The 27,005-nt window shown below is 49.9% G+C and overlaps 8 protein-coding genes and 1 non-coding gene across 9 annotated transcripts; 4 read left to right on the plus strand and 5 right to left on the minus strand.

Moving 5' to 3' along the window:
- Nucleotides 1-1,057: 1,057 nt before the first annotated feature.
- On the minus strand, nt 1,058-2,530 carry EI90DRAFT_23021 (uncharacterized protein). The gene is made up of 9 exons (XM_039052850.1): nt 2,431-2,530; nt 2,344-2,365; nt 2,130-2,290; nt 2,019-2,076; nt 1,879-1,971; nt 1,765-1,824; nt 1,677-1,715; nt 1,346-1,624; nt 1,058-1,295 (listed from the first exon to the last, which is right to left on the minus strand). Exons 3-9 carry the CDS (start codon nt 2,249-2,251, stop codon nt 1,125-1,127), a joined length of 822 nt encoding a protein of 273 aa, XP_038923798.1. The 5' UTR covers nt 2,252-2,290; nt 2,344-2,365; nt 2,431-2,530; the 3' UTR covers nt 1,058-1,124.
- A 161-nt stretch (nt 2,531-2,691) lies between these two features.
- On the minus strand, nt 2,692-4,774 carry EI90DRAFT_3114550 (N-myristoyl transferase; the record flags this gene model as incomplete). Its single annotated transcript, XM_039062678.1, has 9 exons — nt 2,692-2,829; nt 2,881-2,946; nt 2,996-3,202; nt 3,252-3,586; nt 3,630-3,799; nt 3,850-4,109; nt 4,164-4,288; nt 4,345-4,375; nt 4,433-4,774. 9 exons carry the CDS (start codon nt 4,772-4,774, stop codon nt 2,692-2,694), a joined length of 1,674 nt encoding a protein of 557 aa, XP_038923799.1.
- Nucleotides 4,775-4,949: 175 nt separating this feature from the next.
- Nucleotides 4,950-6,487, plus strand: EI90DRAFT_3143222 (mitochondrial carrier; the record flags this gene model as incomplete). The annotated part of the gene is made up of 9 exons (XM_039064998.1): nt 4,950-5,016; nt 5,126-5,187; nt 5,238-5,293; nt 5,346-5,383; nt 5,432-5,607; nt 5,750-5,873; nt 5,933-5,950; nt 6,002-6,343; nt 6,402-6,487. 9 exons carry the CDS (start codon nt 4,950-4,952, stop codon nt 6,485-6,487), a joined length of 969 nt encoding a protein of 322 aa, XP_038923800.1.
- Nucleotides 6,488-6,546: 59 nt separating this feature from the next.
- On the minus strand, nt 6,547-7,769 carry EI90DRAFT_3164122 (DNA glycosylase; the record flags this gene model as incomplete). Its single annotated transcript, XM_039066289.1, has 3 exons — nt 6,547-6,909; nt 6,962-7,337; nt 7,393-7,769. Coding segments are annotated over 3 exons (966 nt in total), but the record flags the coding sequence as incomplete, so codon positions are not given.
- Nucleotides 7,770-7,839: 70 nt separating this feature from the next.
- On the plus strand, nt 7,840-10,206 carry EI90DRAFT_3027556 (t-complex protein 1). Its single transcript, XM_039057997.1, has 11 exons — nt 7,840-7,952; nt 8,004-8,049; nt 8,105-8,157; nt 8,206-8,295; nt 8,350-8,383; nt 8,432-8,649; nt 8,707-8,964; nt 9,020-9,144; nt 9,196-9,546; nt 9,597-9,831; nt 9,891-10,206. Exons 1-11 carry the CDS (start codon nt 7,896-7,898, stop codon nt 10,017-10,019), a joined length of 1,596 nt encoding a protein of 531 aa, XP_038923802.1. The 5' UTR covers nt 7,840-7,895; the 3' UTR covers nt 10,020-10,206.
- On the minus strand, nt 10,077-10,781 carry EI90DRAFT_3027557 (uncharacterized protein). Its single transcript, XM_039057998.1, has 3 exons — nt 10,643-10,781; nt 10,342-10,586; nt 10,077-10,281 (listed from the first exon to the last, which is right to left on the minus strand). Exons 1-3 carry the CDS (start codon nt 10,742-10,744, stop codon nt 10,158-10,160), a joined length of 471 nt encoding a protein of 156 aa, XP_038923803.1. The 5' UTR covers nt 10,745-10,781; the 3' UTR covers nt 10,077-10,157.
- A 483-nt stretch (nt 10,782-11,264) lies between these two features.
- EI90DRAFT_3284463 (ras-domain-containing protein) lies at nt 11,265-12,622 on the plus strand (the record flags this gene model as incomplete). Its single annotated transcript, XM_039066925.1, has 7 exons — nt 11,265-11,337; nt 11,481-11,518; nt 11,596-11,632; nt 11,696-11,955; nt 12,011-12,138; nt 12,195-12,294; nt 12,349-12,622. 7 exons carry the CDS (start codon nt 11,265-11,267, stop codon nt 12,388-12,390), a joined length of 678 nt encoding a protein of 225 aa, XP_038923804.1. The 3' UTR covers nt 12,391-12,622.
- On the minus strand, nt 12,416-15,658 carry EI90DRAFT_3284464 (DNA repair protein, SNF2 family). The gene is made up of 13 exons (XM_039066926.1): nt 14,927-15,658; nt 14,826-14,872; nt 14,617-14,777; nt 14,445-14,567; nt 14,288-14,392; nt 14,156-14,229; nt 13,884-14,106; nt 13,492-13,831; nt 13,339-13,440; nt 13,108-13,277; nt 12,991-13,056; nt 12,679-12,940; nt 12,416-12,625 (listed from the first exon to the last, which is right to left on the minus strand). Exons 1-13 carry the CDS (start codon nt 15,581-15,583, stop codon nt 12,517-12,519), a joined length of 2,439 nt encoding a protein of 812 aa, XP_038923805.1. The 5' UTR covers nt 15,584-15,658; the 3' UTR covers nt 12,416-12,516.
- Nucleotides 15,659-23,889: 8,231 nt separating this feature from the next.
- On the plus strand, nt 23,890-23,962 carry EI90DRAFT_t3. Its single transcript has one exon. It is a non-coding gene; the product is annotated as a tRNA-OTHER (tRNA).
- Nucleotides 23,963-27,005: the final 3,043 nt, after the last annotated feature.

The raw sequence follows: 27,005 nt of genomic DNA on the forward strand, positions 1-27,005 counted from the left end.
TGAAGTGCTGCAGCCTTGGCAGCAGCAAAGGTGGGCTTCTGTCAGGGCCCGGCCTCGGACTCGGAGGCTCCCTGACCTCAACCCCCATCTAACCTGTCCTCACACTATGCGGGGCATGAGATGTATAGTAAAAGAAAGGGAATATATACACTTGCCTATGCAGGGCATGAAATGAGAAGAAGGGTAAAGGTCTCATCTCACCGCATGGTTGCTATATAAAGGAATGGGTCACATGCCCACAACTATACAGCTCCTAGAGTTGTGTAGTGTGACCTGGAGGGAACATCCAGGTGGCAGTGCCCAGTAAGCGTGGGAACGTTCTGGGCGAGCTGCTCACTCAGAAAGTTCCCACGCTATCCCGTGTGCGCGGATACACAACACAGAAAGGCAACAACAAGGCAACAATAAAGGAATGGAAGGAAGGGATTGGTTGGGGAGTCTGGGGCACCCTAGGGCAGGGTGCTGAACCCTGACAGCTTCCAAATGTCATGATATCGGTACTTGCCATACCCCCATTACTGCAAAAGTATTTCACCACCTGCATCTTGAAGCCATGTTAAGAGCGACATTGGGACCTGGATGCTAAATAAGGAAGGCATGTGCTAGGCCGGAACCAAATCACCATGGCACATTCAAACATCCTTGATTTTGCATGTCAAATTCACCCTTACTCAAAATATTCTTCCATAATCTTATTCCTCTTGTAATTGCCTTCCACATGATGCCCCTTCCAACTATAGGTGATCATTTTTTAGCATGTGGCCAATTTTTCACCAAAACTAAAAAAATTGAATCTTCAAATATTGGTTTATTGTTAGCAGCAAATGATCAGCAAGTGCAAGATAAGTGATTTCACCAAGTTTGAGGCTTATTGAATGTATATCTTGGACACACTAAAATTTTGAAGACTTTGCATGTCCACTACTGTAGTAACCACATACCACATCTCACTTCTAAAAGTGAAGAATTGAGAGTGTTATGTGGTGGTTGATCATTGTCAGGTAAATCACATTGAGGGGTGAAAACCTGCAGTTGACAACTAAATCCTCAACCATTGTTAGGGATAAAAACCATATATACAATCCATGAATAGGGACACAAGCACACACTCAAGAGAGAAGCAATCAAACAAAACTATTGGGAGCCTCCAATGATGCCCTGAATGACCCTGTCAGATTGTTAATAGCAGTAATTGTCATGCCACCCACCACTAAGTCCTCTTTACTCAATGGACATGGAAAGTTCGCACTTCCTCGGAACACTGGACTGATTTTTGCCAGGACTCTGATCCTCAACTATCTTATAGGTGAAGATGAATTCCGACCAACAAATACTGTCAACTGACCGTAAGAACATAATCCACAACAATATTTTGAGGTGTGGAGCCGTCAAATCCACATTTGCTTGCAATGTCCTTTGCAACAACTAAGGTGGGGTCGAGACTTGTTTCATAGGTGATGATAAACGGGAAAAGGATGGGTGTAATAGCATGCGAAGCGAACTTGACATTTGATAGTGAGCCACCACCAATGGAAGATATGTTCCCGACAGGATATGTCGCTACGGCACTTATGTTCTGGAAGGTAGCAGAAAAAAAATTGGGATTGTCCACACTGATATTTAACTATACTATGGAGGTCAACCAGCATAAGAATGAAAGATATGATAAAGAATACCTGTAGATTGATCCTGAAGCCGCCATTCTGTACATCAACCTAAAAGAAGAATGAGGAAGGTTCGTACATTCCCACCGGGCAGGCCTACTTTATTGCCTGTAGAAGGGAAAACGAGCCCGTTGAACGTGACATTAGGGGGTCGGATCCACTGCAATGTGGTGTTAGGGATCCTAGATGAAAATGCCGAAGGAATGGATCGCACCAGTCCCAATGCAGCGACCGTGGACACAAAAAGCACCAGAGCCGTCAATAGGGTGCAGCAAAGGAATCTCGCGAAGCAGCTCCCTCGAGAGCCCTGGAGAGTCCAATTAGAGAGAAAGATTCTCTGCAACGTCACCACACCTTAGTCCAAACATTTCTGTGATCCTCGTAGCTCGAAAATCTCACTGCTGGGGTAGACCTATAAATGACGAATCAGGAGGAAGGATACGGCCGTGGCAAGAAGGAATGAACTTTTCTTGCGCTACAGAAGCTTCAGTGGAGGATTGTTTGGAATAGTTCCGCTCTCCGGGGCCATCAGTTTGGGGGAAAGGTGCATCTTGGTACGCAGGATAAACACTCTCTCCATATGGCATGTTGTAGCCAAATTGGTGTTCGCGTCCCTCGTTCGAAAGCTGGTTAGGGATTTGATAAGGATTTTGATACGACATGACTGCAATTGTCTTACACTGCCACACTTAGGATGGCGGCTAACGGGCGAGATGACCACAATGAATTATTTCCTTATTTTTATCAACACCACGACAATACCCACCGACACCACACAACCCGAGGATCACTGACGATACCAACCAAACTACCCACACTTCATGTATAGTCCCCTTCATGTACGCCACGGGGTATCCGCACTGCCACGACATCACGAGAGGCCGCGGGTTATTAAGATAGATTATCATCATCATCACCGGAAAACCTGAATAATCGTTTCCAACACCAGCGACATTGTCAAAGTTGAATCCACCCCTGAGCACATTGCTCTGGTGCAACCGTAGAAACAGACCATTGTAGTCTTGATTCATAACATAACCACACCGATACCTCTCCCTACTCCCACCCCGCCGCCTTCATCGCTGGACAATGCCCGATGACCCTCGAAAGGAAGAGTACGATAGTTATATAGATAGTAGTTCAGGTACCCATCTCCGGGGCCAAACTAGATGAAAATCGATCAGGGCGTACACCACCGACCTAGTTAATAGCGAACCTTCAAGTCTTCGAGGAACAATGCATTGTCCATGAGAGTAAGAGCATTGAAGACGTCAAATCCAGCCTGCAGTTTCATTAACACCAATCTACCTCTAAAGCCATCATCATCTCACCTTCTGAGCAATAATCAATGCTTCGCCAATGAGTTGCTGTAAGCGTGGACGGAGGTGATCTCGATCCGCACTCCCTTCAAAAGCTGCACTACTGGCATAGTAGTATAGGTATGCAGCCTCGAGAAGCGCGTGTTTTGAGCTGCGCATCACGGTAGAGGGTAAGGAGTAGAAGGAGAAGAAATCTGTGATCTGATGAGTTCTCGGTTCCTGTCAACGCTTGTCAGCTTCAAGATTCACAAGAGGCTGAGTCCCCCACCTCCACTACATAACTCCAGACAACTTGTCCCCGTCTTCGCCCGTCAACGGGTTCGCCACGTCCTGCACCGCTGAGGATATTATGCCTCAGTTCTTCAATGGGGTAACGAGGATACAGCTTGAACCTCTCCATGTATTTCTGCCATAGAGAAGCTACCTGACCAATGTCTTTAATCTGCATCTCACGGAGTCCCCGGCTTGTAAGCTCAGATGGGGGAAGCTTGTTACGAGCAATCATACGAGCTACAGTCATGTTGCGAGGAACTGTCGTAAAATGTGTATCGACGAGTTTCGGGATGTTGAGGGACCTGTGAAAATATCTAGACGATGCAGATCCTTATATTCCCTCAGCAATTCAGACCAAATTAGAAACACACACCTACAAGTGGACACCGGGTAGGCAAGACGACGCCAGCGGTATAGATCGCCTGAAAGATACCCTTAAGGTGGCACTGCCGGGTTACTTCCTTGATCAACACAGGCGCGAGACGCTTTGAGCGCAGTTTCTTGTGAACACAAAGATAATTGATCTCGCTCATGCGCACCTCCCTAAAAAATGACGAATTAACCTAATTTCTGAATACTGTGGGGGACCGTACTTGTTTCGAACTACGAGGGTAATTGGGACACCCGATATGAATGCCACTAACTTCTTCGATGATCGCACTCTAACACCAACATGCCATTCTTTATGATATCCTGGAGGCATGAGGGCCCTAGAAACAGGGTTGGATTCAAGACCCGCATCACGAATCTGGAATGCACACCATTGAAGGAATTCGGCAGAGTATTGGAAACGGAAGGCTGCCTCGGTATCCTCTACGTAGTTTTGTGACAGCAGTTCGTATACTTCCCGTGACTGGTGCTTCGGTTACCAATAAACTAACGTTGGTGCTGCGAAACGAGTACGTACTTGAACGGCATCTGAAATATCCAACATAGACCACTCAAAGTCCTTAGGTAGAGGATCGGGTTCCTGTTTGATCTCCTCTAGTGATTTCGGCAATTCAATTGGCCCGTCATCAGAGATAGCATCGCCTTTCAAGTGCAGCTTGGTTAGATTAGTAGGAGGTCTGTGCTGGACGTCGCCTTACCAGGCTGCGGTACAGGCTGCGTTTTCCAAAACTTCAAAATGCATCAGGATAGGAGGCGATAGACGAAGGGGAACGAGGGAGATATTACTTTATGCTCACTAATATCCTTCCTACTCTTGCCACCCAGACCGCTTCTACTGTTGAGCATGTCTTTAAGCCGCAGTTTCCCGAGCATTTCTTGGATCTTGTTCGCGTCCATATCTCGAAGCTCAGGATGATCCTCTATTTGAGAATGGATCGCATTAACAATGCCTTGAGGAGGAACCCTCTCAGCGGGATTAGGAGAGACTGAGGATAGCGAGGATGTGGGCTCCGACTTCTTTCCCTTGCTGTCATCCGCTTTAGCCCCATTCGCTTCCTCCGAAGAGGGATTGGCGGAAAGGTCGGATGATACTTTTTCAGCTCTTTTAGACTCTTTCGAGTTCGGCATCTTGATTAGGGCTGGGTCCTGAATCGACACCGGAAATTGCCTAACCTTGTTTGCAAGATTGAGAAATTAAGTCTTGACTCCAGTACTGCCACTCTCACACAGCCGTGGACACGCTCTGTGCACTTTAGTGACCAAGTCCCTTCTATTCGTTGATTGGGGATTTTGTCCGTCGCATATGGGAGGACATGAGTCCCACCGTCTTCCATTCCTCCCTTCCGACGCAATTATTCCTACCCTCAAATGTGAGCATACGAAGAGTCCCGTAAGACAGATAGACAATTTTATATCACTACATACGCCTAGTCTTCGAGACTTTCCGATCTTGATTCTGAAATTTCCCTGTGCGTCTAGCGGAAAGAACGATCGTCAGCGCCACAGTTTCGAGCCTAATATCAACATTTGCTGGCTATCCAGTTAGTCTGGTCGCGCCGCCACTTGCTTGAGTATTGACTTTTGATCATAGCTCGATTCATTAAAGAGTAGGCTTCAAGCTCGTCGGACTCCGATCACAGTTTTTAGGTTAGGTGTGTCATTTGGTTCCTTGCTGTCATCACCGCGACCGAATCCAAAGCCCTCCAGGCATCGGTATATGGAGAGAGGAAGGTGTCGGTGCGTAAACTGGCTTTTAACATGACACCCACTCTGATCCGGTGACAGCTGGATTTTTTCGAGGCATCTGGATACCTCTCTTCACAATATCAGCCGTAAGGGCTGCTTCTTTTACAATCTATACAGGAACGAAGGAGGCACTGCAGAAGGCCCATTGGCTGGACAATCGTCGTCTTACACATGTCGTGTTAGCTGGATGGTTTGGTGGTGCCATTAGCGGCTCCGTCATATCAGCTGGCAGTGCTCGTAGGTCACTCATGGACGACTTATATCAACCCTGCCTGACTTTCCAATCTAGCCTTTGAACTCGTCAAGGTTTGACATCTTCCTAGCACCTGTTTCCAACACTTCCCAATTCTGCTCTAGGTTCGACGGCAGTTGGAATTTTCCATTGCTGAGAAGCGAGGTGTAGTGCTTCATAAGGCCCCTTCAACTGCAGCTTCCGTGCTAGATATAGTACACCAAAGTGGAGTTCGTGGGCTGTACACAGGTAAGATCATCTTTGGTATACCAATCGTTCTGGTTTCACCCTGGGATGAACACCATAAGGTTTCCACTTGCATCTGTGTAGGTGCACATTGAACCAGTGGAGCACGATTCTGATGTGAGCATGAGCAGTGCGTGACACGCTTGGGACGGCGATGTACTTTGCGGAGTATGATTGCTTTCGCCGTATATTAGGAAGACTCCCCTCCGGTGCCCAAGGGCCGCAACCTGCCTGGTTGCCTTTCCACCTCCCTGACTCACTACTCCCTTTTTTGTGCGGAAGCTTTGCTGGCGTGTCCAGCTGGGCAATCATATATCCGTTGGACGTGGTGAAGACCAAAGTACAACAAAGGGCATTATCCGGAGAGCAATATCGTAGCGCATTGGAGACGTTCACTCGTCTGGTGCGAGGGACCGACCCAGATAAACCGAAACCTATCTACCTCGGCCTTGCGCGCCTGTATCGTGGCCTTGGTGCGTCCATTTCTTTATGCAACGGTGCAAACATTAGCTGGAACTTCCAATGAAATAGGTGTAAGCGCTTCAAGGAGTATCATAACCCATGGAGTCCTTTGGACTATGTTCGACAAAGTTGGAGTATTGATTGATTCACTATAAGCACATGGCTCTGTGACGGTGTAGCTTCGCTTTCCGAATTTAACAAAGATTGTTCTGAAGCATTACTTGCAAAATTTGCATGCTTGGCTCTCAACGTTCCTCGCCTCGGGGTTGTCTTGAACCTCTCAAAACAACCAACTCCGAAAATGACCCGTGCCTTCTGATTTTCCGATTTCTACCCGGATGCTGGGAAACCGTAGCCCTGTTCTCTACGGCCGCAGGGACAACGAATGGCAGATCGGCAGTGAAAAGGACGCCATGGACCCAACCAGCATATGGACCCACTGCGTATGGAAAAACGATGCCATCTGCCCTCGTGTTGTTGGTGATATTGTGGTCCCGCGCATACGGTTTCCTGCTGGGAAATTGTAGTGCTTGATTGCAATGGACACCATGTGTGTGTCAATCGGGACCGTCGCATGCTTGACTATAGGTTCAGAGTATGCGACACTTGGGGGCTATTCAACACACTACCTTATCCAATGACATGAGCAGAACACAGTCGGCGACTTTGGGACCAACCCCAGGGAGTTGCATTAATTCATCCCTTGCACTTTCGTAAGTGCATTCGCGTAGGCTCAGCAGCCATTTCTGAGGATCCTCATGCTTTTTGCACAGTAAGGCTGCCGTCTGTTGGATAAACTTGGCACGATAACCAAAGCCAAGGCTGCGCAAATCAGTCTCCACCGAAGGTTGAGCCAAACTCTGTGGCATTGGAAAAGGATGATTTGATGGATTTATCAACTCAGCATCTTCGGGTCCCAGAGTAAGAGGTTGCGAGAAATGAAGACACAGTTTATGCACCATGGATGTAATTCGAGGTATATTATTATTCTGAGAGCAAATGAACCTACGGACAGCAACATTGAGCCACCCTCAGACGAAGCAATGAAGGAACACCCAACGAAATTAATGTTTCCCATGGGTCTTGGCGGAGAATCCGTATCCCTCCACCGAAGTGCTGACGAGCAGCGATGAAAATCGGATCTACGACTGCATTGAAAATAGCCTCAGTGTCGACATGAAGATGAAAGTAATCCTGGATCCACAGCCGTGTCCAATCCGAGTCTTCGGCAACCCCGTTCGCCAAGATCGTCCGGAAAAAAATATATTCTTCGTTTTGGCGTAAGCAGACCACTCGATCGAACAACACAAAGCGCCATTCTGGAGAGTACGGCTCAAGATCGAGTCGGTCCCATCTGAAGGTTTGACCACATTTCAATACGAGTGAAAGGTTCAGTTGAGAGGGCAGAACTCGGATGGCATCGAAGCCCCGCGGCAGCAGATGCATTTATGACAATGACCACACATATCACGTGGCTTTCCTCCACTTCAATATATACTTCAGCGGAGCTGTCCGAACCGATTTGTTATATTTGTTTATATCTAATATTGGTCTTGCTGTGGGATGTCTCTCTCATCGAAAGTCTCATCTAATGGCTCGAACTCGGCGTTCAATGACAAGGTGTGCTCTGCGAGCGCTCGCGAAGCCATGGCGTTTTCTAATGTTTCCCAGAGGAAACCCATGGAGGTCCGATTATCCAACATGACTGCCGCGAAAGGTGAACAGATTCTGTTCTGTGTTTCTCAGCACATTATTAATCGAGCTGGAGGAAGCCATAAGTGATGCCGTCCGCACTTCCTTGGGGCCGAGAGGGATGGACAAAATGGTGTGAATTTTCCATCATCCTCTCTCACTCAAGCTCATGAAACTCAAGATACAAACCGCTCAAGGAGAGGTGATTGTCACCAATGATGGTGCTACAATATTAAAACACATGGCGGTATTGCATCCTGCAGCAAAAATGGTACGTAATCACTCACTCATAACCCTCTGCATATCGAACTCATTGGAGCGAAAGCTTGTTGATTTGTCTGCAGCACAAGATGTGGAGGGTACGTAACCGTTGCCCTGTGAGGGACCCGTCTCTCAATTAAAATTAGCTGGTGATGGCACGACGTCCGTCGTTGTACTCGCCGGCAGTCTACTGAGCGCCGCAGAAAAAATGCTCGCCAAAGGGATACATCCTTCGATCATTGCTGAATCATTCATCAAGGCGTCCCTGAGAGGTGTACAATATCTTGATGAAATTGCGACTCCTGTGGACCTTAAAGACAAAGGGAGTCTGCTCCGGGCTGCAACCACCAGCCTCAACTCGAAGGTAGCCAATATCCGAACCTTGTCCGTCTCTGAATGTGGTTAACTGTCCACGCTGTAGATTGTATCCCAGTACTCTTCAATCCTCGCCCCGATCGCGGTCTCTGCTGTAACTCGACTGACTACTCCGACATCGTCTAATGTCGACCTTCGTGATATAAGAATTGTTAAAAAAGTCGGCGGTACCATAGAAGACACCGAACTCATTGATGGAGTTGTCCTTAATCAATTGGTGATCTCCAGTGCTGGCGGTCCAACAAGAATGGAAAAGGCCAAAATTGGTTTAATCCAATTTCAGGTCAGCCCGCCTAAACCTGATGTAAGCATATCTTCTGCAGCAGCGAGTCATGGACAGCCAATGATGACCTCCTCAGATGGACAACCAAATTGTTGTCAATGATTACCGACAAATGGATAAAATACTCAAAGAAGAGCGCGAATATTTACTTCGGCTCTGCAAGAGGATAAAGAAAACAGGATGTAATGCTCTCCTGATCCAGTGCGTGCCCCTTGGTCCTGACAATAAGGACATGCTCAGTTATGAATTCAGGAAATCCATCTTGCGAGATGCAGTAACAGACTTATCCTTGCATTTTCTGGCAAAATTGAAGATTCTCGTGATAAAGGACATCGAACGTGACGAGATCGAGTTTCTCTCCAGAAGTACTGGGGCACGCCCTATAGCAGACATTGAAGCCTTTAGCGAAGATAAACTTGGGTTTGCGGAACTTGTGGAGGAGACACAGAAAGCCGAAGCACGTGTAGTCAAAATAACAGGTGTCAAGAATCCCGGCCGTACAGTTTCAATTCTATGCATGGGTAGCAATAATGTGGTGCTTGAGGAAACTGAGAGGAGCTTACACGATTCACTCTGTGTTGTTCGATGTCTCGTCAAAAGACGGCAAGTGCACCTCATTCATTACGTGATTAGGTAACTCACACATTCCACAGTGCCTTGATAGCGGGAGGGGGCGTCCCCGAAATACACACATCACGTATGCTTTCCCAATATGCACAGACCCTCAGCGGTCTGGAAGCATACTGTTTCCAGGCATACGCAGACGCGTTGGAAGTCATTCCAACAACCTTAGCCGAAAATGCGGGCTTAAACTCGATTGCCATTGTTACCGAACTTCGTAATCGGCACGCACTAGGTGAACAGACGGCGGGTATTAACGTGCGCAAGGTAAGCCGACATCCACTCGCGCAATGATGATGCGCATTCACGTGCGAACTTCCCGACAGGGACTGGTATCCAACATTTTGGAGGAAGATGTGGTGCAACCCTTACTTGTTTCGACCAGCGCCCTCGAGCTGGCAACTGAGACGGTTGCACTGCTTCTGAAGGTTGACGATTATCACCTGACACGCTGAAGCTAGTTGGGGTTATGACAGACGAGCGTGTTGACCTGACTGGGTGCGCAATATTGCAATGAAGGAGCAGCAGGTTGGGAAATTTTCTCATTTGGTGAAAACTCAGAAAAGCAACAACGATATGACTTCAAATTCAATTCATTTGTTCCAAGCCTCCTCCACCTTGTTAATTGCGCCGCATTGAGGACATAAAGTGTAAAGGGCCCGGTGACCATTCAAACCGGGATGTTTTGCGACTTGAAGCTTGGGGATTTGAGAACAGCTGAAGGAGCGAGCATAAGTGGAAAAATATATCCTGCCAGTGAACCGGAATGCCACGAACGTGTGGTGGTTCGACGGAAAATTCTCTCGGGGTTGTCGGAGTCCCACGAAAGTGGACATGCTTTCGTGTGTCGACAAGGCAGTCAGGGTATGTGGAGGATCAACGTCCATTTCATCATACGCGAAGTCTGGGTAAAGGTCAAAACGGGGATAAACTGGCGCGGTATAGGTAGCTTGGGAAAGAAGGTCTAGCGATTGAGGAAGCTCTTTGGGCAGAAATTGATCATTACTCTCCGTACATTTGCGCTGCTGAAAGCAGAGTTGAAACCAATAAGCTACGTTAAATTGTCGAACAAGCCGACCTTGACAGCACGAGTGCTCCGAGTTGAATCAGATATCGGATGCTCTTCAAGGATTTTGCGCTTTCTGATTGGGGCGGAAATGGCAATGGCAGATAGCACCATATTCTTTTCTTTTTACGAAGGAATAGCAAGGCTTGCGTCTGCACGAGGTGGAAAAAGCTGGGTGTGGGGAAATCAAGGAGGCAATTGAGTCGGCCAGCGGCTGAGTGCCGAAAAAATCACTGTGGGCACAGAGAAGGCAATGTAACTTTAAACCTATTCCTATGCCTGTCAATACGCTTCCACCGATGCTTTCAGTTCGCTGGTTCTCCAATCGTATAGGCAGTCAGACGAGCCGATACCGGCTTATCTAAGTTATCTCATGGGGCGGCGCTGGATCAGCGAAGGCTTTCTTGGTCAACAACACCCAATAGGATCAGAGAATTCTTTCTCTTAAAAACACCCGCATGTAAACGAGCTCTAGATATCGTCTAGTAAAGCACTAATATGGGACGTGTCAACGAGCACAAGACACCAAGCGGTCTCGCGTGATACCTAAATCACGGGACTAAGACCTCGCCTCTTTCCGTTTGTTCCAACGCTTCTTCCTGATCATCGTCAACCCTTCACTCATCGCGACCTCATGGCGGCCGATTCAACGCAGACACCACCGGTCCCACTGCCTCCAACCATCCCAACCTTCAAGCTCGTCTTAGGTAGGTCTGGTGATCTTCCGTTCTTGTAAACCTCCACCAACAATCCGCTACAATTTCATTCTGACTCGATTGGCGCTCATGTTTGCCCAAACCGCTCCATTCGCCACCTCGCCACCCTGCTTATTCCGAAACCAACGATGCAGTTGGAGATGGGGGCACCGGGAAAACTACTTTTGTCAAGGTCTGGTCTGAACAACAAGAGTGCTTTTTGTGTGGAGATCGATTGATCTCACCTTAATCATCTGCTCGTTGATACAGCGTCATCTCACCGGCGAATTTGAAAAGAAATATATCGGTATGTGTTAAGATGTCGTCACAAAAGACAGTCGCAAGGCTGAACGGAATCGTGTGCAACCAGCTACCTTAGGAGTCGAAGTTCATCCGTTGTCTTTTTCAACCAATTTCGGAACGATCGTCTTCAATGTTTGGGACACTGCGGGCCAAGAGAAATTTGGGGGTCTTCGGGATGGCTATTACATTCAAGGGCAATGCGGCATCATCATGTTCGATGTGACTTCTCGCATAACCTACAAAAATGTCCCAAATTGGCATCGCGATCTGGAACGTGTCTGCGAGAATATCCCTATTGTCCTTTGCGGCAATAAAGTAGACGTTAAAGTATGTCCACCCATACGCAAGAAATCATTTTTGGCTGATCGATATGCTGCTGTAGGATAGAAAAGTGAAAACAGGAGCGATTACATTCCACCGGAAGAAGAACCTGCAGTACTTCGAAATTTCAGCGAAGTCTAACTACAACTTTGAAAAGCCTTTCTTGTGGCTTGCCAGAAAGCTAGTAGGGTGAGCAATGCATGTGCTATTTGTTGCATCCAGCCTCTGATTCAAGTCCTTGATAGGAACCCCGCCCTCGACTTCGTTGCTGCCCCGGCTCTCGCCCCGCCCGAGATCGTCGTTGACGCTGGACTGATGAAGCAGTATGAGGCTGATTTAGCAACGGTTGGTCGCTTCCTTTGGACCTTTTCTTATCTCATATTCGGAACTTCCATGTAGGCTGCCGCAGCACCGCTCCCTGAAGAAGATGAAGATTTGTAACATCTGTGCCGGCCTTAGCTATGCAGCGACTCTCTTTCCTTTTTACCATTGATTTCAAGCATTCTCGATCAATCCACATGAAATAAATGTCAATTCCCGTGATCCCTTGGGATCTAGACGTTCAGTCTAATGGCTGATATACTGAAAAACAAACGAGATATCGGTACCCCCACACTCTGCACGAAGCAAGTCATCATGATTATTTTTCAGTTCGTCATTGCGAAAATGGTTCCACCTGAATCACCATAAGTTGATTCCCGCATGAGGCCAGTTGAGATTGCCACCTACGTGCTTGCATCACCATATAAGAGTGCCTGCGATTTTAAGACCTGCTTGCCGTTTTTGCAACGCCCACACTTGAACGTGTCATGAGTTTCGCAGACGGTGCCGTCCTTAAACAAAAATAATTTTCTCAGCTCGTTTCCGCTGAATTGTAGCTCGCTGTTGTCCACTTGATCTACAATACTTGCACTCAATGACTGTTTGGAGGCTTGACGTTGGTAGATCTTCTCCTCGATAGTTCCGGTTGAGATGAACCTGTAGACAAAACCTATAATATACCTTAGTGCTCAGGGGAACTACTGCGACGTGAAGTCCCACATTGTTTTTTTTGTCCATCACGCCAAATCCTGGCGAGTGCTTGCTGATCCGACGCAGGGTTCCAATCTTAGATACGGTAAACTGCGCATTGTATACACGTCAAATTTTGCCGCTTACCAGGATCAAATAGGATGAGGCGATTTGCGCCGATGAGGTTGATTCCACAACCCCCAGCTTTACTGCTTAGAAGGAAGATGAACTCTGGACTCGCAGGATCATTGAACTGATCCACAATCTTGGCTCTCTTTGCTGTCGCCATTGCCCCATCCAGTCGAAAGAAGCCATATCTTATCAATATACCGATCCTAATTGGAACGCAGAAGACGGTCGCCAGGATAACAAGCATACCTTTTGCTCCGACATAGATCCTCGAAGAGGTCAAGTGTTTGAGTGAAGTTGCTAATCAATACTACCTTTTCTTTGGTCTCTGCTTTGATACGATCCAGAAATCTGCAGGGCCGCTCTGAGATGGAGTCATGACCATTATATTCTCTGACTAACCTTTCCAGCACTGCCATTTTCCCACTGTATGCAGAACGGAGTCCTGAGAACGTTTCCTGGCGCGACAGTGGGAGAGCACGGCTTAATCTGCTGCTGCCACGGTTGCCCATGCCAACATAGTCGAGGGGGAGTAGGTGATCGCATCCATGTAAAGCCTCGGGAAGATTCAACAACTGAGGAGTATTGCATAACTTCCGAAGCAGATCGATCGCCTTGAGAGGTTGGCTTCCCGAACCCTTCAGAAGGATCTGGATGTCCTTGGAGTTGGTGAAAAATTTATAGAGTGAAACCTGGAGCGCAGAAGGACGGCAGAAGATCACATGCTCATATTTAACAGGTACTTCAAACCAAAACTATGAGTGAAACCCCACCATTAGATTCTGATCACTCACAGTACTTTGAAAGTAAATCATTTGTTCGGCGAATTATGAATTTTGTTACCAACTCGTTAAGTTCCCTCATCCGCTCGATGCTCGCAGTCTTGTCAGCCGCTGAGGAATCAGCATCACGACCCTTGATGATAGCATTCTCGAATCTTCTGCGAAACTCGTTCCTGCTTCCAAGGAAATTAGGGTTCGCAAAATCTAAGAGTGAGAAATATTCCGATAAATCATTCTATTGTGGGGGATGAGACATGAACATGCTACGGAAAATGGATAGTCACCTGAATGGGTGTCCCGGTGATTACGACTCTACGTTGCACGTTAAGGTCGTTGAGTGCCTGAAAGGTTTGATTATCTGCATTCGGACGTTCCTCGGTAAACATGGAGGATTAATCTCAGGCTGGGCCACACACCAGAATTTTTCAGTCGGTGACCTTCATCGGCAAGTAGTAGTCCAACTGGACAGTTCTTGAGCTGAGGCGCCAATGAGCGCAAAGTCTCATAAGATACTATCATGACTTTGGGCAGACGTGCGTTAGAGTACAAGTTAGTTTGATAACCATTTCTTGCCTGGCTGAGTAATGTTTCGTCCAGAAGCGGATATCCATCGTGCGACGTTCGCTGTCATCTGGTCCCTGGTGCCCCTGCCATCAATAGCAAGGCAGCCAAGAGTACCATCCCCGAGCCATTTGGCTGGCGACGCAAGTGAGCAATTACTATGCAGCTGCAATTCACTATTTACCGAATTCATTTGCCCAGTTTCGCACCAAACTCGCTGGACACGCTATGATACACTTCTCGATCGTCGGTTTCCCTGGTCTAGGGGACTGCTTTAAAAGGGTCCAAAGCAAAGCGATACATTGCATGGTTTTCCCGAGACCCATCTCATCTGCCATGATACAGCTAGGTCACAGTCAAATAATCGCATGTCCCAAATAAAGACACACACACCCATATTGATTCCCCACCATATTACCCGTCGTACATTGATAGAGAAACTAAGAACACAAACTCAGTGTTGTAGCCCTAAGGGCAACACATAAGCAACTTACTTTAACCCCTTCAACTTGATGGGGGCGGAGCTTTTTGCTCAGCAGTGGGTCTATGACCACAGGGACCTTCACAGCCTTGGCAGCACATCCCACTCGATTCGTCTCGCCAAGCAATTCGCGTAGGCTTTTATGAGGATTAAACAAACCCAAATCGCAAGCAGTTTGTCGAGCTTCTAAATTTTCCAGTTCCTTCGCTTCTTGTTTCATGCGCTCTTTCCTCTCTTCGTCTGTTTCTCCATCATTAATTGTGGGATCGTACAAGACGATAGCATGGTCTGACATAGGATCATGAAGGGGTCGCGGAGGTATCGAGATCGGAGCCCTGACGCCAAGAGGAGCGCCAGTTATTGTAGTCGGTATAATTTCGCCTGACTTAGCTCGCATTGTCGGGATTCTAAAGACGGAAGTGATGCTGGAAGGAGGCTTGAGGATTGGGCGTGATTTTCGCGGGCCCACATTATCTATTAATATATCAGAGGGATTCGGATGGGGCACGCTGTTCTCTTCGTCCGTGTCAGTGTAGGAAACACGCTTCCTCTTCCGTGAGGGTCGCGAAGCCTCATGTGTTGTAAAAGCTGGAAGGGGAACTTTAAATGGCTTCCAAAGGGTCACAGGACCATTATTTGACGCAGGTTTGCTTCCCCGGTGAGCGTACATGACTTGGGGAGCGACACGCGAGCCAGAAAGGACTAGGTCGCAGCGTTCGCGATTTGGTTCAGGGTTTCCTTGATGTCAATAAAAACAAACAGCACTTTCGGTATTTCTATCACGTGGTCCAATTTGGTTCCGCTGCCCGAAAACAAGCCTCAAAAAACAAAAGGTACTGCATATCTCCTGTCCTGGTCATAATAAACATGTAAATTCCTATGAACACATTACATGGTTCCTCTCTATTGGATCAATTATGTAACTATTTGCAAACACGTCACATGGCCCTGGATCACATGGACCTCGCAACTTCACCACAACATTCTTCTTTCATTCATCACATGGATGACCTTCTCTCTTGTATCAATGTACCATTGGCCTGCTGTCAGAGTGCTGAGCTGCTCTGGGTCTGAGCCAAGTATTGGAATATCAATGTGCATGCGTACTGATATTTTCTTTATTGACGCGATATCAATTGAGGATATCGTATATACCTTTTTGTCTTGATGCAGTCTTCATTGCCGGTTATAGCAGGCAGTCGCTATAAGCGATATTAGCGCTAGGTGTATAAAACACACTGTGCGCGGAAATTTTTCACACCCCCTCAGTTCTCTTGTTTGAGACTGAGGTGATATCCTTTTTCTTTTACTTTATTCCTTGTATGCGAGTTCTGACTGTATTTACAGACCGCGCGTATAGGTAAAGGAACAATAAACTTAGTTCTCTTGTTCGAGACTGAGACCGCGCGTATAGCTTATTTACTTTACCAAGGAGTCCGGGGGTGTCAGCTGGGGTGTTACTCAATGGAGTAGAATCAGTCTCAATGGGAGACCCATGGGGCCCCTGGCAACTCCAGCTGAGCAGCGAGGGGAATGAGGTCTATTACAATATGTATCTACTAAGTACAACTTACCTGAGCAGTGAGGGGAATGAGAAAAGAAAGTTATCTCTCTCACTTGCTACTCAGGGAATACTGTACGCGCATGACCAACAACCGGCAGGGTCCCAAGTGTGACACAAAATGATGGACTGGCACCTCATTTTGATGCATGACACCCAACCGGTTGGGGGTGTGACTCAGATAGATGGGACCACTGTAGTCCCTCCTACATCTAACTTTCAGAGCTGTGACCTCGGCCATGGAATGCAAGTCAGATGGGCATGCAATTTGGATGAGGAATTGGCAATTTTTCATTTCTAATCTAAGTATGTACTTGAAAAAATACATTTAAGGCCCTGCCAGCCAAACTAGTCTTGCTCACCTGGAGTGGAAACCTACACGAAGAAGAGAGACTGCCAGACAACTGGCTTAACAGCCCCGGGGTTTTAGTGGGTATACCGGACCCCCTGTGACCAGGGCCAGGAGCCCCACATGATGCTGATAACTGGCTAGTGTGTAACACATTTCCCCGTGGTGGCTAACTGGCACTCCAATCTCTCAATGGGACCCTGCCTCCCTACACAAACCCCAATACATGCCTATGTATTGCAAAAGCTGCTGGGGTTCCACCAAAAAAAAAAACATTTGCATAGCCACTGTGCCACCAGTGATGTGTTGCATGACACTGTTCACTCAACCTTTTGCCCAGGGTGACACGTGACATGATGGTCAAACTGGCCAGACCATGAGGCCAGCATGATGCATGACAGGTAGTTGGTCATGCGTGTACAGTAATAAGGTTGGCATACTTGGTAATGTGAGGCCACTTTACAGAAAGGGATGTAGCACAGGTTTAAATCAGTCCAGGGTTGATGTGTCATCAGCTATGAATAAGTGGTCCAGGCTTGGCTGTACTCTGACACCTGCCTGCATTGTGTGCAACATGTCTAGCTCCAGGTGTTATAGGAATGGGTTCCAGGGAACCCAACCTGAGCTGTTCTGCTCACAGGTGGAGGTGGCTTGTTACGGAAATGGACTAGAATCTTATGGTCCATGGCTGCAAGCAAGGGGACCCAGGGTCACCTCCATTTCCTCCTCTTCATTGCCAAACCCCATGCCAAGCTTTCCCACTGGGTTTTGGTGCTGGCTGGGGGATTTGTTGAGTTTCAAGGGACTTCCCTTGACCATTGTGACTTTTATATTAGATAGTTAGAAGTCATATGACATGTAAGGCAGATGCCGGAAATGTTCTCTTTATCAAATATACAATCTCAGACTATCACCCAGTGATTGTAACTGTCACCCCAGTGTGCCACCACCTGTAAACCTTCCCTGTAACATCTGACTTGGTCAATATTGATGTCTACATCAATATTCTTACAATCCATGAGGAAACCTCAACGACCCGGTGAGTGCTCAGACACCGGACCTCACCCTTCCTGCTCCCACCCCCCCACTGGGTGGTTGAGCTCCCATTCCTACCCTTCCTGTAGTACCCTACCAGGCCCTACAGCCTTTCCTCCCTTCTTGGGAGGGAGAAGTGACTCAAGCAGCCCCAGGATGCTCAGCCACGTACCTGCGGGCCCAAATTCCCACGGTCACTCACTACCGTGCGCTAGTCAACCAACCTGCTTGTCCCAACAATTCATACTACCGGTACACTCCCCTAAGTGCCAAGTAACTGATAGTCGACCACTGGGCTGCTCCCTCAAGGAGTGCCAACTACCCATGCTACCGGTATGCTCATATGAGCGCCAAGTTGCTGCTAGCCAACTGTTAGGTGGCTCCCTCAAGGAGCCCCCATTATACCTGCTGCCGGTACACTCCTCAGAGCGCCTAGTTGCCACTAGCCAACTGTTAGGTGGCTCCCTCAAGGAGCCCCCATTATACCCGCTGCCAGTACGCTCCTCAGAGTGCCAAGTTACCGCTAGCATGTCACCACACCCGCTGCCAGTACGCTCCTTGGAGTGCCAAGTTACCATTAATACACCCGGCCTCAGATCTCCTCCTGCTCTCCCTTCAATGGCTACACAGTCACCTCCATCCGTGAGCAGAACGGCTCAGGTTGGGTTCCCTGGAACCCATGCCTGTAACATGGCTGCATAGCCATCAGAGGGAGAGTGGAAGGGGAAGGGTGTCCAAAGGTACATATAACCTGTGGGTTGGCCAACAGTAACTTGGCACTCCTGGGAGCATACCAGCAGCAAGTACAGCAGAGGCTCCTTAAAAGATCCACCAAGTGGTCTGCTAATGGGGACTTGGTGCTCCTGGGAGTATACCAGCAGTGGGTGTGTTGGGAGTGGTTGGCTAGTGGTGACTTGGTGCTCAATGGAGCATACTGGTAGCATGTAATACTGGGACTCCCAAAGGGAGTCATCCAGTTGGTGGCTATCAGTGACTTGGCACTCATGGGAGCATACTGGTAGGGGTCCAGGTGGATCGGATAGGATCGGATTAGGATCAGAAATCCCGGATTGGGACACCTCCCAATGGCCAATCTGGATCTGCCAGATGAAAATCCCGGATGATCCTGGATGATCCTGGATAATAACATCTCAAGACTTCTTTGTATTTTAACATGTATTTACCTGAATTCCCATCATACAATAAATTTTGGAAGCTATTCAAATGGGCTATTCATCAATGTAAAGTGTGTTGACACCGTGGGGAACAGTCCTGACACCCCTTTACACAGTGGTTAGCATGAGTACAGACATTGAGTCACCCCAAAAGACTTGTGTCCAAAAAAGTATTTTGCATTTTTCTCGATAATTTACTGGTCAATTTAGTCTCAAATTGTATATTCTGGAAGCTATTCAAATGGGCTATCCATTGGTGTAAAGTGTGTTGACACCATGGGAAACAGCCCTGACGCCCCTCTGGACAGTGGCCAGCATTGTGCACAGACAGTAAGTTTGGACAGCCACAAGTGTTTGCAGACTCGTGTCCAAAAAAGTATTTTGCATTTTTCTCGATAATTTATTGGTCAATTCACTCTCAAATTGTATATTCTGGAAGCTATTCAATGGGGCTATCCAACTATGTAAAGTGTGTCTAGACCATGGGAAACAGTCTTGACACCCCTCTGGACAGCAGCCAGCAATGTGCACAGACAATGAGTCAGGAGTTAAAATATCTCGGATGACTTTGCTACAATACAATAATTTCAATTGCAGGAGGCTGTTAGAACAGGCGGATTCGGACGACTCCGGAGTGGAATCGGAGACTTAGCGTGGAGGGACCTTGGCCTCAGCGACTCAGGCGGAGCGCTGTGCCATTGCTGTTTGTCCATTTGGTCCTTAATTTCACAGTAGGTGAGCAGGAAGTCTCTAGGGGGCATTTCAGGTCGATTTCGGACTAAAACCAAAACAAGTATGTACAAGCGCTGATATATATAATGGAAGGGGCAAAAGCACAAGGAGAACAAAGGGTAACCGAATCGGAATGAAGACGTCCGAACGGGAACAAAGGGTAGAAGGAGCGGAGCGGTACCGAAGGTCATAAGGTAGGACCTGTGATACGTCCGAAAGGAGGTAGGGAGGGCGAGGCCCAGAGGGGCAGGAGGATGAGGGGAAGTGGGGATGATGACTAACTGGCTAGAATAGGAAGAAGCAGTAGTCCAAATAGGGATGAGGGGAAAACGCGAGAAATACATTACAAGCGGCGAGAGTGCCGAAGGCGATCCGCGAAGCTGGGGGGTTGCGGAGCTTACGGAGGTTATGGAGGCGGGGTTGAAAGTCCGAGGGATATTGGCAATGGTGTTTACGTAGTATGAGGTCACCAATGCAATGGACTAAGACCGAGGTGGAGTCAAAGTCCGAGGTAGGGACTATGACGGAGGCTCGGAGCAAGGTACGAGCGGTGTCTGAGTGCGAAGTACGGAACAGCGGTAGAAGGTCGTAACTTGGCGGAAGGGTGGCGGAGGAGTAACGGAGGGAGGAGAGAGGGGACAGGTAAGGGGAGAAGGAGTGGCGGAAAGGAGAGTAGTCAGGTCCGAAGGTGAGTATCGGAACGGATGGGGGAAGCGTAGGAGGATAATGGGAGGGTGGAGGTGTTGTGAAGGGGGAGCGGAGTAGTAGGAGGGTGGCGAGAGGGGCGGTGTTCAGTCCGAGATGAGTATCGGAACGGACGGAGATAGGGTCGGGGAGGTAAGGAGGAGGTGTGTTGCCAGGACCGAAGGTGAGTATCGGAACGGCAGCGGTAGGTTATGACTCCGGAGGTGAAGAGGGTGGAGGTCCGGAAGTCGGGTCGGGGTCGGGTATGCACGGATATGACAGAGGCCCCCAAACCAATAAGGGGGCCGTTAGTTGCATGCTAGCAATGGGACTCCATCCTGGATCATCTGGGATAATCCGATCCACCTGGAGCCCTACATACTGGTAGTGGGAGTTGTTGGGGTAAGCAGGTTGGTTGACCAGTGCATGGTAATGGTGACCATGGGAAGTTGGACCTGCAGGTGCTTGGCCAGGCCTCCTGGGGGAATATGGCCACTTCTCCTTCCCAAGGAGGAGGAAGGGTTGCAGTACCCAATGGGGTACTGCTGTAGGGATAGGAACAGGAGCTCAACCACTCAGTGGACTGGTGGGAGCAGGTAGTGGAAGGTCTGGTGATAGGACACTCACCAGGTTGTTGGGGTTTCATCATAGAATATAGGAATATCAAGGTAGACATGGGAATGGGACAGTTCTGAGGGTACAAGATAGTGGCACAGGGAGTGGTAGTTACAGTCACAGAGTATGGTTTTCTGTTGTATGTATATTCAATAAAGAGAATATTCTCAGCATCTGCCTTACACATCATATGACTTCTAACTATCTAATATAAAAGTCACAATGGTCAAGTGTCAGGGACCGACCCAGGGTCGAGAGCATCTGGGTATATCACCCAGGGCTGAGGGCCCAGTAGGGTGCGGTGCGGGCATGCGTAACAATGGGCCCGAAGCAGGCGAGGGTCCGTGGCCACTTAGACTAAAGTGGGAAGTGTGAGAAGAAGGTTGCTTCTCAGTTCCCACTTAGGCTGTGTTTATGTACATGCAGTTGGAGGTCATGTGGGGAGCACCATGTCATCTACATGCACAGCCGTGTCCGCCCGGGTATCTCCATAAGAGGTCTCAGGCACATCTGGTGTGTAGGGCGTCACCTGGTGTGTCCGGGTCCGGGCGTGTTGTGCAGCCTGGTTAATGGTACATCGAGCAAGGAAGTCGTCCGTGTAGTAGAAAAGGAAAGAAGAAAGAGAAGGGAAAGGGAAAGGGAGAAGGAGAGAAAGGAGGGGGAGGATGGGGCAGTGGGTGAGGATAGTGGGATCAGGTGGGGTCGGACCGGGTGAAGTGGGGTCAGGCGGGTGTGCCCTGACATCACCTAAGCCGCTTCGCCTCGAAGCGGCCAGGCGGTTCTCCCTCTCTCTTCCTGGAGCCTGGGGGTGTGTCCTGTGGAACTCCTTAATCCGGTCGGGGGCATGGGCTAAGCGGTCCTGCTGGAGCCATTGGTTCTCTGAGCTTGGCCAGCCCGTGAACTTTACCAGGTACCAGAGTTTCCGGCATAGCCATTTTGAGTCCAATACTTTCTCAACTTCGTACTCCTCTTCTCCATCTACAAGTTCCGGGCCCAGGCGGGGGTCAGGGGGTTGTTCTGCGATCTCGTCCGGGCGGTGGGGTTTTATGTTTGTCATGGACACGACTGGGTGTACTCCCTTCTGCTGTGCGGTGAGCTGGAGCTTGACAGCAGCTGGGGAGACGACTTGATGACCTTGAAGGGACCTAGCCACTTATAGACCAGCTTCTTGGTTGGACGGTCGGTCATATAGTTTTGGGCGCTGAGCCAGACTTGGTTGCCTTCCTGGTACTTGGGGGCTGCCTCCTGGCCTTGGTCATAGTAGCGGGCCATCTCGTCCGCTGCGTGTTCCAGAGCTGCCTTCGCCTCCTCCTGCATCTTCATCATCCTGGATGAGAAAGCGTCAGCAGCTTCTACCTCGGACGTACGTGTGGGTTCCGTCCCCATCCTGGGGTGCTGCCCGGTGTCGAGCTTGAAGGGGGTTCAATGGGTGGAGGAGTGGACATGGTTGTTGTAGGCAAACTCTGCCAGTGGGAGCCAGTCCGCCCAATTGTCCTGGCGGTGGTTGACAAACACCCGGAGATAGGCTTCGATCTCCTGGTTGACCCATTCTGTTTGTCCATCAGTCTGGGGGTGGTAGGGTGTTGAAGGGGTTAGTTTGACCCCCAGGAGGTCCGCAAGTTCCCTTGAGAAGCGTGAGACGAAGGTGCTTCCCCTATCACTGAGGATCTCTTTGGGGAGCCCGTGGTGCTTCCAGACATGCTCTAGGAAGAGCCGGGCGATACCAGCCGAGTCCACGGACGTCACAGTAGGGATTGCGTGGATATGTTTGGACAGGCGGTCCACTACAACTAGGATGGAATTATATCCCTTCGACTCTGGGTTCTCCCACCATGTCTACTGAGATCACCTGCCAGCGGTGGGTGGGGATTTTATTTGGGGTGAGCTTCCCAACCTTTCGTGTGGGGAAGGTTTTGACACGATTACAGGTGTCGCATCCACGTACATATCATCCGACATACTCTGCCATCCGGGGCCACCAGTAGTCATGGGAGACGAGCTCCAAGGTTTTCCATCGCCCTGGGTGGCCCATCGCCTGCGTGTCGTCGTGTAGCCATACCAGATCGTGGCGGAGTTGTGGGTCTTTCGGGACATACACCCTACCCTGGTAGAGGACCAACTCTCCTTGTTTCTCCCACTCGTCCGACCTCAGTGTCCCTTCTCCCAATTCCCTCATGGTCTTCACCACCTGTTCATCATGATCCTTCACTTCTCGTATCCTCTTCAGAATATCTGCTTCCTCACCCTCCACTGAGACTGCCTCTGTTGCGCGGGCCTCAAACCAGCCCGGCTGGAGGAGTGTCAGTCCTTCGTTGTCATCTCTTCCCTTCGGGTGGTCAGCACATCGTGAGAGCGCGTCCGGTTTCCCCATGAGTTTCCCTGGACAGTGGACGAGGGTGAAGTAGAAGTGGGAGAGGAAGAGGGACCACCGTGCTTGATGTTGGTTCAGCCTCTGGGCCGTGCGGAAGTACCCCAGGTTACGGTGGTCCGTGTAAACCTCGACCTTCTCCTTGGCACCTTCCAGGAAGTGCCGCCACTCTTCAAGGGCTCGGACGATTGTGAGCATCTCCTTGTCGTATACCTCGTAGTTATGTTCCACATCTGTGAAGCTTTTGGACATGAATGCTACCGGGTGGAACTCCCCATCCGACTGGAGCTGGGAGAGAACTGCACCAGTTGCGAAGTTGGAGGCGTCACACTCGAGCCTGAAGCGGCCGGAGTCAGTGGGGAAGGAGAGGACAGGGGCAGTGGTGACGGCTTCCTTATGTTGCAGTACGATAGACCTGCCTCCTATTGGTTGATGCAATCTCCTAGAGAACTGCTGTGGCCATATGGTGTAGTGGTTATCACCTCCAAATATATGTTGGATGGACCTGGGTTCGAATCCTGGTGTGGCCACCCTTTTCAGAGTTTACAATACCTTAAGGGTATGGAAGGCATGGTCTTTGTCCGGGCCCCAGTTCCAGACTTTGGTTTTACGGGTCAGTGCGTGAAGTGGGCGGGCCTTCTCAGAGAAGTCTCTGATGAACCGGCGGTAGAAGTTTACAAACCCCAAGAAGGACTGTACTTCCTTTACCTTGGTTGGGGTGGGCCAGTCAAGGACTCCTCGGACCTTCACGGGGTCCATCGTGACACTCCCTTCGGAGATGACGAGTCCGAGGTACTCGATCTGCATCCACTCAAACTTGCACTTCTCTGGCTTTAGGAAGAGCTTCCTCCTCCACAGCGTCTCCAGGACCTCTCAGACGACCCTCTGGTGCTCCTCTAGGGTAGTTGTGAAGATGAGGATGTCATCCATGTAACAGATGACAACCTCCCGGTCAATGAAATCCCGGAGGATATCGTTCATCATGGTTTGGAAGGTCGCGGGTGAGTTGCATAGCCCGAAGAACATTACCATGGGCTCGAACAGCCTCCGGTTGGTCGCAAATGCGGCCTTCCACTCGTCACTGTCCTTGATTCGGACATTGTTGAACCCCCAGCGCAGATCCAGTGCTGAGAAGTATTTGGCGTTCCGGAGGCAGGTGAGGACATCAGAAATGAGCGGGAGTGGGTATGAGTTCTTTACTGTGATCTCGTTCAGCTTCATGTAGTCCTGAACCAGGCATAGCGACCTGTCCTTCTTCTTAACAAAGAAGACTGGGGCTCCCATCGGGGACTTGGACGGTCGGATGTGCCCGTTCTGCAGGTTCTCTCACAGAAACTCGTCCAGCTCTTTCTGCTCCGGCCATGAGAGTGGGAAGGTCTTCCCTCTAGGGAGCTTGGCATCCAGCACCAGGTCGATGGCGTGGTCCCAGGGTTTCCGGGGAGGCAGTTGATCGAAGGCCACTTTAGAGAACACGTCCCGGAAATCCTGGTACTGCTCTGGCACCAATGCTTCGAACGGTATGGGCTCTGCCTCCGGGTTATGGGCTTCTTGGGCCATCCGCTGGGAGGGTGTGGTGGTCGCTCTCAGCTCATGTCCCCATTCGGGGGGATGATCGCAGCATAGATCCCATCTCCGGGCTCTAGTGTGGGGTCTTGGTCGCTTCGTGCTTGTGGTGGGCAGCAGGAGGATGGGCAACAGGACATGACAACCTTTTGCCATACCCAGTCCACTTCCGGGTTGTGGTGCAGCAACCACGAGTGCCCTATGATGAGGGACTGTCACCCGAGGTTCGCGACTGCAAAGCGGGCCCGCTCTGTATGGCGTCCGAACATCAAGAGGGCCTCTAGTTCCTCGGTTATGGCCCTGTTCTCGTTTGGGGTTCCATCGACGTTGTGGACGGGGATGGGTTGGGGGAGCGGGGTGGTCTCGAGCCTGTGCTTCCGGACGAACTCGGGGCTTACGAAGTTCCCGGTGGCTCCTGAGTCGAGGAGTGCTGACACGGATACAGAGGCCAGGGAGGTCAGGGTGGTCAGCTTCACAGCAAGGTTGAGGGATCTTGGAGAGTGTTTGGAGAGGACGTAGATAGCGGGTGGGGACACTGCTACCTCTGGGGTCACCTCTGCGGTTTTCTCGTCCTTGCGGGCTGGGGGTGCTCCCTTCCTCTTCTTCTTTGCAATGACTCGGTGGAGTTTCGGTGCTGGTAGGGGCTCGTGCGCATCATGGCATCTGCGTGAGCTATCCCTCATGGGCGGCTGGGTCTCCAGGCACCTTCTTTGGTCCGTGCCTAGCCCCTTCCCTCTTGCTTCTGATCCTTTCGTCACTTGGCCCCTCGGCCCCTTCATCAATGTTTGGAGGTCTGCTGGGTGCAAGCGTCGGGTCTGGCTGGCCTCTGGGTGCGGGTTCATCTCTGGCCTGGGGCGGATTACAGGAGTCACGGGCGGGACCAGTGGGGGAGAGGGTGAGGGTGAGGGCATACACAGCTGTGTCTTCTGGAAGCACTGCCACTGGCTGTCAAGGAGGGTGGCCTCACGTTTCCATTCGGACCAGGTGGTGGGCATGGGGTGGAGCTGGTAGATGCTTTCACGGAGTCGGGAGTTGATTGCCTGCTCGAAGCGGTCGACCAGCCCTACGTCGCCTAGCTGCGAAGTGGGCCCCAATATCTCAAACTCCTGGATGAGCTTGTCCACGGGATCACTCCCCTGTCGGACGGTAGCCAACCTCTGCCAGGCTGTGGCTGCCCGGTTCGGGTCTTGGAACATGGCATCGAGTTCTGCGTTGAACTTGTCCATGGTGGGTGGGGGAGAGCCCGTTGTCAGTAGCACCATGGTGCGTTGCGTCACCCATGCTCCTGCAGTCCCTCCTTTCATGTAGGAAAGCATGAAGAGGACTTGGGAGAGGGTGCTGGGGAATTTGGCCGCGTGGACATAGAGATAGATCCCGCATTCAGCCCTAAAGCAGTCGAGGTCCTCACTGGCTCCTGAGAAGGGAGTGGGGGGGGCGACCTTGGGTGGTCTGGGTGCATGTGCAGGCTGGCCTTGGGCTTGGGCTATCACAATGGCCTGTAGTTCCTGGAATTGGGCCAGCAAGTCATCATACTGTTCTTACGTCACCATGGCAGGGGAGATGGGGGGGAATGGGGTTGAAACCTTCTTCTGCTGTCAGGGACCAACCCGGGGTCGAGAGCATCCGGGTATATCGCCTGGGGCTGAGGGCCCGGTAGGGTGCGATGCAGGTGTGTGTAACAACGGGCCCGAAGCAGGCGAGGGTCCGTGGTCACTTAGACTAAAGTGGGAAGTGTGTTATTATTATTAGCAGGGGAATGTAAGCTACTTGCCTAAAGTGGGAAGTGTGAGAAGAAGGTTGCTTCTCAGTTCCCACTTAGGCTGTGTTTATGTACATGCGGTTGGATGTCACATGGGGAGCACCACATCATCTATGTGCACAGCTGTGTCCGCCCGGGTATCTTCATAAGAGGTCTCAGGCATGTCCAGTGTGTAGGGCATCACCCGGTGTGTCCGGGTCCAGGCGTGTTGCGCAGCCTGGTTAATGGTACATCGAGCAAGGAAGTCATCC

This window comes from Cantharellus anzutake (assembly GCF_015039405.1).
Source record: "Cantharellus anzutake strain C23 chromosome Unknown EI90scaffold_1, whole genome shotgun sequence".
NCBI lineage: Eukaryota > Fungi > Basidiomycota > Agaricomycetes > Cantharellales > Hydnaceae > Cantharellus > Cantharellus anzutake.

Bases quoted from the DNA above. Each gene is read 5' to 3' on its own strand.
- EI90DRAFT_23021 (XM_039052850.1), bottom strand. From the start codon at position 2,251: ATGCCATATGGAGAGAGTGTTTATCCTGCGTACCAAGATGCACCTTTC. The intron at 1,716-1,764 runs GTAGGCCTGCCC...TTCTTCTTTTAG, and splicing joins TCCCTTCTACAGGCAATAAA to GTTGATGTACAGAATGGCGG. The intron at 1,625-1,676 runs GTATTCTTTATC...TCCATAGTATAG, and splicing joins GCTTCAGGATCAATCTACAG to TTAAATATCAGTGTGGACAA.
- EI90DRAFT_3027556 (XM_039057997.1), top strand. From the start codon at position 7,896: ATGTCTCTCTCATCGAAAGTCTCATCTAATGGCTCGAACTCGGCGTTC. The intron at 8,965-9,019 runs GTAAGCATATCT...TGACCTCCTCAG, and splicing joins TCAGCCCGCCTAAACCTGAT to ATGGACAACCAAATTGTTGT. The intron at 9,832-9,890 runs GTAAGCCGACAT...ACTTCCCGACAG, and splicing joins CGGGTATTAACGTGCGCAAG to GGACTGGTATCCAACATTTT.
- EI90DRAFT_3027557 (XM_039057998.1), bottom strand. From the start codon at position 10,744: ATGGTGCTATCTGCCATTGCCATTTCCGCCCCAATCAGAAAGCGCAAA. The intron at 10,587-10,642 runs GTCGGCTTGTTC...TGCTTTCAGCAG, and splicing joins GGAGCACTCGTGCTGTCAAG to CGCAAATGTACGGAGAGTAA. The intron at 10,282-10,341 runs GTTCGTGGCATT...TCGCTCCTTCAG, and splicing joins TTTCCGTCGAACCACCACAC to CTGTTCTCAAATCCCCAAGC.
- EI90DRAFT_3284464 (XM_039066926.1), bottom strand. From the start codon at position 15,583: ATGTACGCTCACCGGGGAAGCAAACCTGCGTCAAATAATGGTCCTGTG. The intron at 12,941-12,990 runs GTGGGACTTCAC...GGTATATTATAG, and splicing joins TGATGGACAAAAAAAACAAT to GTTTTGTCTACAGGTTCATC. The intron at 12,626-12,678 runs GTAGGTGGCAAT...ATGGTGATTCAG, and splicing joins TTATATGGTGATGCAAGCAC to GTGGAACCATTTTCGCAATG.